Below are 12,082 nucleotides of genomic sequence, written 5' to 3' on the forward strand. Positions count from 1 at the left end.
TAACGGGAAAATGGAAGCCAAGACTGGAACTTAAATCGAGTCTCTAACGAGTCTGGAATGCCCTTGGTAGAGTCCAGAGTTGGATCTATGGAAATTTAGGAATTTTAACGAAACTTCAATGAGCAGTCTAGGGTTTCTTTTGGTAAACAAGAAATGTAAATAATTGATGATAAAATATACACAAATAGAAGAAAGACAAACACAAAGGTGAACCTTTTGCAGTAACTTCTATAGAAGCCTCAGAAGCCCCATCTTTGCTTTACGAACTCCCCCCCTCCCATCCTGCCTTAGTCCCACAAATGTACATAATGTGCAGCTGTTTGTATAAGTATATTCTAGCTATATTTTCGATCGTTTATAATATGTAGTTAACATGCAACAAGCCATCAAGGGGAAACATCGTGCCGTAATACTCGTGCTATCCGTGGGTAGAAACAGGGGCCAGATTGGGTTTGGTTCTGCTGCTGTGTGTGGCGAAGTCTCTAGAAGTTGGGAATGGAGCAGTACTCAGCGAGCACGGTGACGTCGCAAGCCTTGCGGCAGCATCTGTCGGCGATGCCTTCGCGTGCGCGGGCGCGGCGACTCTGGGCGGCCAGGGAGCTGAAGGCCGTCTCGCTGCCATAGAAGCGGCCGCCAAAGAGCGGATAGGGCGCCACATCCGCGGAGGAGCCCTCTTTCTCCTCCACATACTGTATGGGATCGAGGGGATCCAGTTCGGTGGCAGCAGCTATAAAAGGGGGGGGGGAAGCAGCAAAAGTGTTTTATGGGTGAAGAGAGAGAGAGAGAGAGTTGCTGCACTTACACATGCCACCGCCTCGCTTGTGGGGCAGGACACTGTTGAACTCCTTGCACACCATGGACAGCATCTCGTTCAGCTTGTAGCTGCACAGGACATGGTTGCTCTGGTCCCGCATGTACATGCCATTGTCCGCCACGACAGGGGAGAGAGTCACAGCCAGCAGCACCAGGATCACGGATATCGACACTAACTTGCTCATGGTTCAGACTGAAGGATGCTGTGAAAGCTGCTCGCAAGTGGTTCCTGTTCTAGCCTCAATTGAGCTGGGCTAAGCCGTAACTGTTGCTCTGCCTCAGCCAGCAGCTGGCTTATATAGTGGCAACTCGAATTGGGTCTGGGTTAGGGTCTAGGTCCATGAAAGGAAACCCAAAGGAAAACCATATTCATATTCATATTCATATTCACACGGCGGAGAGTGTCATTTTGTGTTAGGCAGCAAAAGACAAGTCGAGTGCATCGTTCGCTTAACTCGTTCAATGTCAACGCTGACTTATGCAAATCGTTGTGGGCTTAAAGGAAAGGTGTGTGGGTGGGTGGTGGGTGGTTGCTGTCGGCCAATTAAACAATTTATGTATAAACAGCGAGGCCGTGCTAAGCCTTTGCATTTATGAATACCAAATGAGGGCTGGTGCCCCCCCCACGTTCCCACGTTCCCAAAAACTTACCAATGCGCGCCTGTGCCAGGCCGATGAAGAGGCAAAGACAAAGGCTCAACTTGGTCATCATTTTGGCTGCTCTTTCCTTGAGGAACTTTTGCTTTTGCTTTCGTTTATTCGTTAGTCAAAGTTTGTGCTGCATAAATAAGTGATTACGAATCGGATTATGAGTGTATATAAATGGATATTTATGTATGTGTTTGTATGTGTTTGCATGTCTGTGTGTCTGTGTGGGTGAAGCTCTTCACTTGGGCAGGCAGTAGGAGGCCAGCTCTTGGTAGCTGCAGGATAAGACGCAACACTCGTCGTAGATGCCGCCCGATGACCGCTGTCTGCGATGACGTCGCGTCTGTATGAGCACCTCGGCACCATAGAGGCTGGAGAGCAGCGGACTCAGCGCAAAGGCTGCCCCATCCAGCGGCTCGCTACGCTTCTGGGGCAGCGTGTTGTAGCCATGGGCACAGACCACGTCCATGGCATCGGACAGTGCTTGGCCGCACAGCTTGTGGCTGCCCACCTGCAGCTGATGGACATGGCCGTGGCCATGGCCCTGGACGCTGGCCAGAAAGATCAGCAGCAGGAGCAGCGGCCAGCGGCGGCGGAGAGGCTCCACCTGCGACTGTACTGTCACTGCAGTTGTTGTGTCCTTGCCCGACATCCTTGTGGCTTCTGGAGTTTGCTTTTGGCTGTTTTGAGGGCATTGCAGGAGCTATTTATACGCCGAAAACTGCCACACAAAACTTCAAGCAGTTCAATGCACTTTTGGGGCAACCTGAAGCCACCCCCCTCCCCCAGGGGGAAAAAACAACTCAAACCTCACTGCTTGTGGCACGTTACTTGCCGCTTAAGAGGCTGTGACTGCTGTCGCCGGCGATTAGTGTTTGCCGCCGACAATGTGGCAGCCTCATTAGCATTAGCCAGTGGGGCGCCCGCTGATGCCTGCCAGGTGGAAAGTATGCTTCACTTGGCAGGCAGGCAGGCAGGCAGGCAGAGGAGCAGGCAGCCACTCAAGCAGTGTGCGAAATCGCTGCGTTCTGGTGGCAACAGTTGGTTGCCAGCGTTGCCGCAATCGGTTGCACACACTCGAGACTCGACTACCCCCCCACAAGCAAAGGCAACATAAAGTGCAGCATAAACGTGAACGTAACTCCTGCAGGAAGTCCAAGTAAAAATGGTGCTCGATATCAAGATGTGCCGCTTCGACAATGTGCCCTGGGGCTTTCGGCTGGTGGGCGGTGCGGACTACGATTACCCCCTAACGGTGGTTAAGGTTAGGCACGACAAAACGGAATCGAATCGAAACGGAATCCCAGTCTCCCCTCGCACCTGTGTGTTACGACCCCCCACCCCCAACAGGTGCTGTGCTTTTGTCACATTTTGCTTTGCGCTTTGGAAATAACCCGCTTTGTGGCAGTGCTTTTGTAATTAATTTCGCTTTTTCCGCTACTCGTTTTTGGTTCAATTACGTAACGATGTGCGTGAGTGTTCACGTGTGTGTGTGTCGGCGGTGTGTGTGTGTTTGTGTTTGTGTGTAATTAAAGTAATTCGTAGCAGACACGCCTCTTTTGTTTATCTAATCGACAGAGAGTCGGAAAGGGCAGCCCAGTGCCATGCATTTTGCCTGCTAATGAGCATCCGGATTCGGGGGACATCAACTTTTTCAAATTTTAATTGTGTGTTTTGGTGCCAGTTGCACTTTACAGTTCCACTTTGCAGTGATTCGATTCGGTTTTTGTTTTTGTTTCGGTTACGGTTTGTTTTGTTGGATTGGCATACTCGTAAATTGCATTTTACATTTAGCATCGCTTCGCAGCAGTTTTTGCCGTTACATTGTGTGGATAACAACAACAAGGAGAACAACAATACAGTACAATAAAGTATCCGCGTAAATCCGCGACAAATGCAATTTTTAATTGGCAAACTGAAATGTACAAACGCACACACACACACACACCAAGATAATGAGTAAGAGAGAGAATGAGTATGAGTATGAGTATGCGTGCAAGTGCGAGGGCTGCCTTTTCGCTTCTCTCCCTTTCTGTTGCTCCCTCTCTTCAATAGGCTCTTTAAGCGCAGCACATATTTAAGCATAATTCCGTTACCCAATCGCTTTACACAAACAACAATCGAAGCATCGCCCACTTCACCGTTCCATAATTGAGCTGTAGCAGCTACCTTCTGTCTGTCCGCACATGCATGTGTGTTTACATAAGCTGAGAGTAAGCTGAGCTTTACGCTCTCCACCTAATGAGAGTATGGGGAAGCATGGGGAATGCAAAGACATGAATAGACAAAAACAAAAACGCACTCTCAGACGTTTATCTTCATCTTGCATACTCCTCCACTCGGTCTCTCTTTCCCATTATGCTTCTCAAGAATTTCTATAAACATACGTAAGCCGGCTATCAATGTGATTTAGGTTTGTGCATTTGAGTACCTAGGAAATTTACTCCGCAATTGCAAAGACGCAAAATGAAGACTTTCAAACGTAAGCACTGCCGAGGCTTCAGCTGCGCCTTGCCTCCCCTTCGCTTTGACTTTCTTGCATTGCTATGTCCTCGAGGCAGCCTCGAATGTCGCTGCTACTGAGGAATTATGAGGCAGTGCTTGCAAACAACGGAATCAACACTCAAAGCAAATCAAGGGAAGAAGGAAGCTTTACAAAGAAGCAACAAAACAGGCAAATGGTAAACATGTTTGGCATGAATGTAAAAATGTTTTGGCTGTGGGACTATTCCATAGGTGCTTTAATATACTTATGTATGTTGGTGCCATTGAAGATTTATTACTCTATTGCTCTGTGCTATACAGCTTTCAGTTTCTCTTCAAGCAGCCCTCGTCCCAGTGTCATACACTTTGCCTCCTCATGCTCCTCATGCCGCTCTCTTTTGCTCTCACGATTAGGCATTGTTTCTTCTCCTCTTTGCCTAGAGTGTGCGTGTGTGTGTGTGTGTGTGTGTGTGTATGGTGTGCTCTGTGGGTCTGGGTCTTCTGCTCTTTGTTTTGCTGACATTTGGCGCGCGATTTATTTTTATGCACTTAGCACGCGACGGCAACACTCGACGACAGCTAATAGAAATCCCCACATTATCGCATCTATTGTGCGAACATCTCCCGCCACACCGCCGCACTTTTAATCGTATATCTGAAGCTGCCTCTCTTTCTCTCTTCCCATGTGTGTAATAGGTGACCGAGGGGAGCATTGCCGATGAGGCTGGACTGCGTGTGGAGGACATCATTGTGCGCATCAATGACACCGCTGCCATGCCCCTCACCCATGACGAGGCCCACCGCCTAATAATGAACAGTGGCAGCGTCTTCTACTTTGGTGTTTACCGGTGAGTGCAGTTCCCTCTCTCCCTCTCTCCCTCTCTCTCTCTTTCCTCTTTCTTTTCTTTGGGAGCGCAAGCCATAACCGTTAATCAAAACTCTTTTCTTTTGTTGGGCAGCGAGTTCGAGGAGGAGGTGTACGAGTGCCCCAAGCGTTTTCCCACCAGCGAGAGTTCGCTGACCAAGTCCCCCACTCCCACTCCCACTGCCACTCCTCCTCTCTCGCTGTCGCCGACTCCGTCGCTGCTTCGGCTGGCGGAAGCCGCAAATGCTCGCACTCCGGAACTGCGGTCGGAGCTCGTGGAAGCCCCCGTGGAAGAACGTCGCCAAGCCATGTCGGAAGTGCATTCGGAAGACAATCGCGAGGAAGGCGGAGACCGCGCAGCAGCGACAAGCAACAACCTGGACGGACGTCTGTATTTGCCCGAATTACCCGATCGTCCGTGCTCGGCGCTGTCAGAGCGAGCGGAAATTAAGCTCCTGGAGGAGGAAATTGCCGCCGTGCTGTCCGGCGAGACGGAGGTGCTCAAGGAGCACAGTGTCCTGGGGTGCGTGTGTGTTCTCGAGTGTGTCTGTTAAGCTGTGTGACGAGCGAGTGCTTTAACCCAACATTCCATATGATACAGCGTCAATTTCTACAGGCTCTTCCCCAAGCCGGGCGTCTGCATGGCCAGCGATGTGCTGCGCTCCCTCAACGAGGAGGTGACCAAAACGAAGCTGGAGAAGGACAAGGAGAACCGCAAGTGGTCCACGTTCCTGCAGCGCCCCGACCGCCCCGTGCCCAAGAGCAAGCAGCAGCTGGAGGCGGAGCGGCGGGCGGCCAATGCCTACAAGGTGACGATTGTCAAGTCTGCGCCGCGCGACACCTCGCCCATGGTGAGTGGCTCTCTGTGGTTGTCTCTGTGCGGATCAGAGGTTAATTTCTTCATGTGACAGCCGGAAGCTAAGCCGGCGCCAAAGGAAGCAACGCCGCCAGCGCTAGAGGAAGTCAAGCAGCAGCAGGAGGAGGTGGAGCAGAAGCCAGCCAAAGAGGAGGAGGAGGAGGAGCCGCTACCCACGGACAGCGAGGTGCCGAATTTGGAGCAGCTGCAGCAGGGGCAGGAAGAGGCTCAGCAGGTGGATGAGGACCAACAGGAGAAGGCCGATGCCCCAAAGGAGGTGTCCGACGGCCTCAACGAAACGGAAGCACCGCCTGCGGCCAGCGATGAGTCCACTGAGCCTGCTGCACCCCCCTCTGCGTCTCCACCACCCAAAACGGAGGAGGAACAGGCGCTGGAGCGGCAGCTGGCCGATGTGCAAAAGCAGCTCGCTGCACTCTCCACTCTGCCCTCGACCATACAGTCCACGCTGGACTCGGTGACCAAGCAGCTGGCCGACCTGCTGCCCACATTCAAGCTCCAGCAACAGCCGCAGGCCCTGCCACAAATCGATGAAGGCCTGGGCGAGGAGGGAGAGGAGCCCAGCCAGTCCCAGTCCCAGTCCCAGTCCGGATCCCAAATGGCCGCTGGCAAAATGGAGGATGCAGGTGCAAAGAAAAACTATGGCCCCATGGTCGACAGTAATTAAATTTTTCTAATGGCGCACTTTGCGTGTATCCTTTCTATCCCCCCACCACACACCGCACACCCGTTACCCGTTACTGGATACTGCTTGCTTGCACACTGCTTGCTGGATTACTGCTTGCTGCACCCCAGGCAACGGCATATCCATATCTGGGGCCGACAAGCCACTGCCGGGGCCATGTGAAAATAATGAGAATAGATGCGATGCCAATGACCTGGAAGTGGCGGAAATTTCGCGCTCAACTGACGACAGTCGCCAGGACCAGGACGAGGCAGCTGCAAAAGCTCAGCCACAGGCACAGGAGCTCAGCGAGGAGCAGAGCTTCAAGAAGCAGAAGGTGAGTGCCATACGGAGGCAAGGACATGGCCTTGGCAGAAGCAGGAGGAGAAGCAGGGCTGTTAATGTAATTATTCGGTCATAAGTGGTGGAGTCCGGCAAGTCCGTGCAGAGCAGCCTTTAATAACATTAGTTGTCCGTCCGTCCAACTGGCTGGACGATTGCTGCCCGGACTGGGGCTGAAGATTGTTCAACTGGGAGACAGATTGCCCTAAAGACTCTAGCTGCAGCTTCATTCATTTAGAGTGTAAATCCAAGAGGAGTTAGCAACAGAAAGTGGATATAAATTCAGAGCAAACACAAACAGACTGGGCAGACTTTAAGCTCTAAACAATGGGAGGAATTGCTGGCTCATAGAACACCTTCTTCGGTCTTTCCACCGAAGCAAACCTTAGCCTTAGCCTTGGCTCCAGCTGGAAGTTGTCTTCGCTTGGGTGTCCCACAAATTAACTAAAATGCCATTTGGTTTTTGTCTTTTTCTACTTGCAGCATAGTGTGCGCTTCCAAACGTAGTTTACTTTAGCTTTTAATTGAGTTTAAATTTTGATCAATTGCCCAGCAAGTTCTCTCTCGTTCTCTCTCTCTCTCTGGTTGAATAAAAGTCAGTTCCGCCCGAAAGCCCCACTAGAACAGAAAAATGCAGAAACCAAAAGACAATTAGTAGGCACCAAGTGGAAAGCGCTTCAAGTTTGCTTTTCTCTCTGCCCTTTCTCTATCCACTGGCACTCTCTTTTCCCCCCTCCTGCCGCTTGTGTGTGCGCCAGAAACACGATGTCATTGAGGAGCTGGAGGAGCAGTTGGTGCGCAAAAACAATCCTCGACGTTCGAAGCGTGCCTTTGGGCCACTGGTGCCATCATCGGAGCGGCCATTGGTGCTGCCGGGCGGCCGTCGCTGGTATCGTCCCAAGGATGCCTACAACGATGAATTCATAGCCGAGACACTGAGCGCCCAGGCGGAACTCATCACGGGCAGCACTCTCGGGTGGGTACAAGCCAAACACACACACACACAGCCAAATCCCTCTACGCTGGTTTGTTTGACCAGATAGACACAGACACAGCCATGGCGTAACCAGGCCAAAAGCTCATCTCTGGCATCTCATGTTCTTTCACTATTTCCATGGCATCACCATCTGCTCCACCATTGCACCATAAATTTACGCATTAGCAGCTGTCCCTACGAGAGTCCACTGCTGGGCTATGATGCCAGGTACCAAGCACAACCAAGTGCCCCCTTTGGATGCACTTTCATTACCATTATCGTGCGGCATTATCATTATGCCTCCATGTCCCCAGTTCATGCTCCATCTCCATCTCCATCTGCATCTCCATCTGCATTTCATGGCCCATTCTGAACGTCTGTCATATGGCCTGAAGTTGATTTGACTTTTCCTGCTTTGAGTTTCGTTTTTCCTGCGTTTCTTTTTGGGGTTTGCATGCTGCACTTCGCTCTCTCCCCGTCTCTATATGTCTCTCTCGTTTCTGTCTCTCATTGTAGATTGCATTTTGGAATCGTTTGTTCAATGGCGAGCACATAACACGCCAGCGCTTCAGGTAAGCTTTTCCGCTGCGCTTGCTGGAAAACTCCTCCACGACTCTTTAATGAGGCTAACAAACTTCATCTTCATCCACCCTCTGCCTCTGCCTCTGCCTGTGTGTGTGTGTGTGCCTGTGTGTGTGTGTCTTTGTGCACGCCCTTGTCTTGTTCTTAACCATTTTTTGGTACTGCTGCTGCTGCTGCTGCTGCACGTCCGCAGGGAGCTGCAGGGTCTCAGCCTGACCATGCAAAAGTAAGTTGTCAAATTGGAATTCGTTTTCTCAGGTTCACCCCTCGTTCGACTCGCTGCCTCAACTGACTGACAATTGACTTTCGTTTCTGCTCTCCCCCTTTTTCGCAGGGTCAACTTCATGAAGTACCAAAAACCGGAGCGCAAAATCGATCTGAATCGCAGCGAGGTATACAAATATCTCAATCCTCAGCTGGATCGTGCGCCCGTGCGTGGCATCGAGGTGCGTGCCCCACTGGTGGCCGCCGAGTCCGATATACGCCAGGCCGTGCAGTCATAGGAACCCAACCCAGCCCAACCCACACGCCACACTCGATTATCGCATAAGAAGCTCAACTCAAATATAACTATCAATGTGCCAAGAGAAAGCGAGTTGTTGTCAGGTCTTGTGTGTGGGGGGGGGGGTGCGATATTACATAATTTGTGTGCAACAAGGCGTATGTGTAATGTGTCGCTAGTGTCAGGGCAACAGCAGGCGGCACTGCTTGGCTGTTGCAATTTTCTTTTGCATAAACACGCGACGCTGCCAACTGCTTGCCAGCTCTACTCTACATATTACATACATAATATGTATGTGCGCTTACATATTTGCATATTTCTGTACATAAATCTAACTGGATTGTGTCTGTGTGTGTGTGTGTGTGTGTGTGTGGGGAATTTGCATTTATTAAGGCTAAATGAATTGGGGTTTGTGTAGCACAAAAAGGCAAAGTGGCAAATGGCAAACAGCACAATAAAACCCGTCTTTAGTTATGACACAAACAGCCATCCAGCCATGCAGCCATCCATTTGCTGCCACAGGATGTATGTGTATGTATATTATATGGTTATCCTTTCTGTATGAATGGTAATGGCAGTGGTTATGCGAAAATCAAAATTGTTGTCACGTTATAATGGCAGCCGGGAGAACGGATAAGCCAATGCCGCACATTTCACTTGCCCACCGCGACACACAAAAACGCCACACAAAATGATGAGACACTTTTTTGTTTGTCTCTTGTCTTTTTTTTTTGGTCGTTGTCGTCAGGCCAACGGGCAATAAAAACGCGCCAACTACCGTGAACTCCCGCGTGTCACTCGTCACAAAATTACGAACTCAGCGGCAACGACTTCACAGCATCAGCAGCAGCAGCAGCAGGCGGCGACGGCGACGACGGCGACGACGGCGACGGCAGCGGACCGACAAGAGCGAACGTTGCTGTTGGTGTCTCGTCTTGGACTGTCACAACACACTGGCCTGGCATTGGCATGTTGGCTTCGCATTATCATTGCATTGGCTAGAAGGATACGCTGCGCTTATGCTCGTGCCCCATGCCCTCGTGCTGCTGCCACACACAGAAATTTCACTCGTGTTGGGTTTCCCGTTGTTGAGTTTTTGGGACAGCTTTTCCGAGCAGCTTTTGAGTGGAAACGCGGCACATCTCGTTCTCCGTTGGGGGATAAACCTGCCGGAAATAAAATTAAGATTTGTGCGCTGCCGAGTTCAACTTGTTGGCACAAAAAGTTTCTGCTGCCTCTCATTCTCCTCACCCATTTGTACGCTTAATTGCTGAGCTGCGTTCACACTAAACTGAGCTTAAAACGCTTTGAAGTCCACTAATGCGCTGCGAGTCATTTGGAAAAAGGTCCCCCATCGAAGGGCATAAGTTAGCCAGCAAAAGGGTTCTTTGTTTTAAGATAATTTACTTTCATTTTCTTAGGCATTTGTTGAGCTGTTGGACTGCCTTGTTTCGGGCCATAATTTGTGTCGACTTGGACTATTTGGTTGATTCATTTGTATGGCATTTGATGGTCGGGCTTAAGACAAGTCGTGGGAGGCATTGCATTTGCAGATACAACTTTATTTGCTGAAGATAGAGCGACTTAAAGTCAGCTAAAATTATGAGAAATTTAAAAGTTGTCCTGCAAAAACCGTTGCATACTTTGCGGCGGTGCTCTAACACGAATATGCAATGGATCTACGCTACATAACTAGGCCTGCTGTAGGTCATTTAGCGTTTGTATTTATGAAACAGTAAAGTAAGTTCAACCCTCGAATAATTTATGGTCCGATTCTGCAGGTTTTCACTCGAAATTTGGCTTTTTTTCAGCTTTTACTGCAGTTGAAATGCCCAAAAATAAATAAATCTTTTATGGTTTTTATTTTTGAATTTGAATAAACAATACTAGGACAACAACTACTTAAGAGTAAGTACATACACACACATACGAGTTGACATAAAAATAGTTTTGCTTTCTTTTTGAACGAATATTCATCGAAACGAACTTTTATAGCTGGTATAATGATAAAGTGTTTGGGCTCACAAATACAAAGAAGGCAAAAACTTACAGCAGCAGCAAAACACTTTAAAAGTGCTGCCAAATTTGTTATAAACAAATTCTCTCTCTCTTTCTTACTTTCTTACTTTCTTACTTTCGTTCTTTAGAATTATAGGGTACAGCTAGGTTAGAGTTTTGTTTGTGTTACTTTTGTGTGTGTTTGACACTAATTATCACTACATCAGTTTGAAGCTAAATAGTTGATAAGTTGGGGTTCTCTTCTCGCCCAAAACAATCCTCGCAATCAGCTAAATAAATTGCATTCTTTGTGATGCAAATTTCGTGTGTTTAAAGTATTTCAATATTTCCAGAGTTTCAATTTTGTTTACTTGATTTTAAGGTACAACATTTCCGCGATGCCCCAGCTCTTTAAGCCATTCACAATCGCAAAATCACACACATCCAACCCATAAAATATGCTTAAACATATTCGGTTTGGGGTTGCGGCTGGGCTGCTGGTGATGGTGGGATTGTTTATCTCTAAATACTAATTAGCAGGTAGTTCGTTAATGCATTTATAGCACAGAATTATGCTGTTTGATTTTTCCTATTTGTTTTTGTTGGGGGCCTGTTAATACTTTCAATTCTAATTTACTAATTAAGTTTCTTTGTGTGCCTTGGTGGAGGCCCAGTGGGGGGAGTTGTTCCCTCTAGGCTGGTATTGTTGTTTGTTCATAGAAATCAGGCTCATCCTCGTCGTTCTTTGCCTCCTGGCCATCCAACTGGAAGGGAAAATATTAAATAATTGCCAAATTCACTCTCAAAACCCCTTGGCCTACCGCTTGCAATTCCTCTGGCTTGTAGAGCGCCACCAAACGCTGTCTTATGGGCACCATCATGATCAGGAAGAAGGGAAAAGCCAGCGAGAATCTCGAAGACTTGACGGACCACAGCAGCACCAGGCACAGCACTTGAATGGTGGTGAACAAATGCAGCTTCCAGGGCCGCACGCGCTTCACATAGGACGTGGGTGGATAATGCTTCACGGGCATAAAGTACAAGCGAATGCTGTGGGATCGAACGAATGCAGAGATTAGAGGAGTGCCTGCTGGGATTGTGCCAAGACTTACCGCTCGAACAGCTGCACGCCGCTCATGGAGGCCACGCCCATGTACAGGAACACTCCAAAGAGCACAGCCATGGGTATGAGTCGCAGCAGCGGGGCCATCAGCACCGACAAACCAATCATCACGCACACAAAGAAGCCAGACAAACGCTGCTCCTTGACATCAATGATCCTGGGCGAATCACCAGGTGCATGGGTGCTGCAAAATGAAAAGAATTATTAAGCA

General features: G+C 49.2%; 5 protein-coding genes across 14 annotated transcripts in view; 1 reads left to right on the forward strand and 4 right to left on the reverse strand.

The window, feature by feature from the left end:
• Positions 1-1,571, reverse strand: part of LOC117589366 (acid sphingomyelinase-like phosphodiesterase 3b) — a 7,188-nt gene extending 5,617 nt beyond the window's left edge. Inside the window, exon 1 of the mRNA XM_034281273.1 lies at positions 1,465-1,571. Within this exon, the coding sequence (XP_034137164.1) occupies positions 1,465-1,525 (61 nt within the window). The 5' untranslated portion in view covers positions 1,526-1,571. The remainder of the gene's footprint in view (positions 1-1,464) is intronic.
• Positions 1-8,839, forward strand: part of LOC117589357 (eukaryotic translation initiation factor 5B) — a 20,626-nt gene extending 11,787 nt beyond the window's left edge. Inside the window, exons 2-10 of one of the 8 annotated variants that reach the window (XM_034281244.1) lie at positions 2,623-2,725; positions 4,642-4,793; positions 4,905-5,333; positions 5,412-5,661; positions 5,722-6,310; positions 6,480-6,685; positions 7,449-7,666; positions 7,856-7,894; positions 8,583-8,839. In XM_034281244.1, coding sequence (XP_034137135.1) covers positions 2,627-2,725; positions 4,642-4,793; positions 4,905-5,333; positions 5,412-5,661; positions 5,722-6,310; positions 6,480-6,685; positions 7,449-7,666; positions 7,856-7,894; positions 8,583-8,751 — 2,151 coding nt within the window. In that variant the 5' untranslated portion in view covers positions 2,623-2,626 and the 3' untranslated portion in view covers positions 8,752-8,839. Of the gene's footprint in view, positions 1-2,519; positions 2,726-4,641; positions 4,794-4,904; positions 5,334-5,411; positions 5,662-5,721; positions 6,311-6,479; positions 6,686-7,173; positions 7,305-7,448; positions 7,667-7,800; positions 7,807-7,855; positions 7,895-8,410; positions 8,494-8,582 lie in introns of those variants that run through there. The other 7 variants (XM_034281243.1, XM_034281245.1, XM_034281246.1 and 4 more) reach the window with 7 other exon arrangements.
• The window catches only part of LOC117589346 (bumetanide-sensitive sodium-(potassium)-chloride cotransporter), a 213,839-nt gene that overhangs the window by 180,806 nt on the left and 20,951 nt on the right, over positions 1-12,082 (reverse strand). For 2 of the 3 annotated variants that reach the window (XM_034281208.1, XM_034281204.1), the window contains 3 exons: positions 11,861-12,055; positions 11,570-11,798; positions 10,891-11,512 (listed from right to left, as the gene is read on the reverse strand). In XM_034281208.1, coding sequence (XP_034137099.1) covers positions 11,441-11,512; positions 11,570-11,798; positions 11,861-12,055 — 496 coding nt within the window. In that variant the 3' untranslated portion in view covers positions 10,891-11,440. Of the gene's footprint in view, positions 1-10,890; positions 11,513-11,569; positions 11,799-11,860; positions 12,056-12,082 lie in introns of those variants that run through there. The other variant, XM_034281203.1, reaches the window with a different exon arrangement.
• On the reverse strand, positions 312-1,079 carry LOC117589389 (probable insulin-like peptide 2). Its single transcript, XM_034281305.1, has 2 exons — positions 803-1,079; positions 312-727 (listed from the first exon to the last, which is right to left on the reverse strand). The coding sequence occupies exons 1-2, from the start codon at positions 996-998 to the stop codon at positions 483-485; spliced, it is 441 nt and encodes a 146-aa protein (XP_034137196.1). The 5' UTR covers positions 999-1,079; the 3' UTR covers positions 312-482.
• LOC117589392 (probable insulin-like peptide 1) lies at positions 1,671-2,305 on the reverse strand. The gene has a single exon (XM_034281308.1). The coding sequence runs from the start codon at positions 2,111-2,113 to the stop codon at positions 1,700-1,702; it is 414 nt and encodes a 137-aa protein (XP_034137199.1). The 5' UTR covers positions 2,114-2,305; the 3' UTR covers positions 1,671-1,699.

Source organism: Drosophila guanche, unplaced genomic scaffold (assembly GCF_900245975.1).
Source record: "Drosophila guanche unplaced genomic scaffold, DGUA_6, whole genome shotgun sequence".
Taxonomy (NCBI): Eukaryota; Metazoa; Arthropoda; class Insecta; order Diptera; family Drosophilidae; genus Drosophila; species Drosophila guanche.

What these genes read in the sequence shown, in the direction of transcription:
- LOC117589389 (XM_034281305.1), bottom strand. Translation starts at nt 998, where the DNA reads ATGAGCAAGTTAGTGTCGATATCCGTGATCCTGGTGCTGCTGGCTGTG. An exon ending in CAAGCGAGGCGGTGGCATGT is followed by an intron (nt 728 to 802) that starts GTAAGTGCAGCA and finishes CCCCTTTTATAG; the next exon opens with CTGCTGCCACCGAACTGGAT.
- LOC117589392 (XM_034281308.1), bottom strand. Translation starts at nt 2,113, where the DNA reads ATGTCGGGCAAGGACACAACAACTGCAGTGACAGTACAGTCGCAGGTG.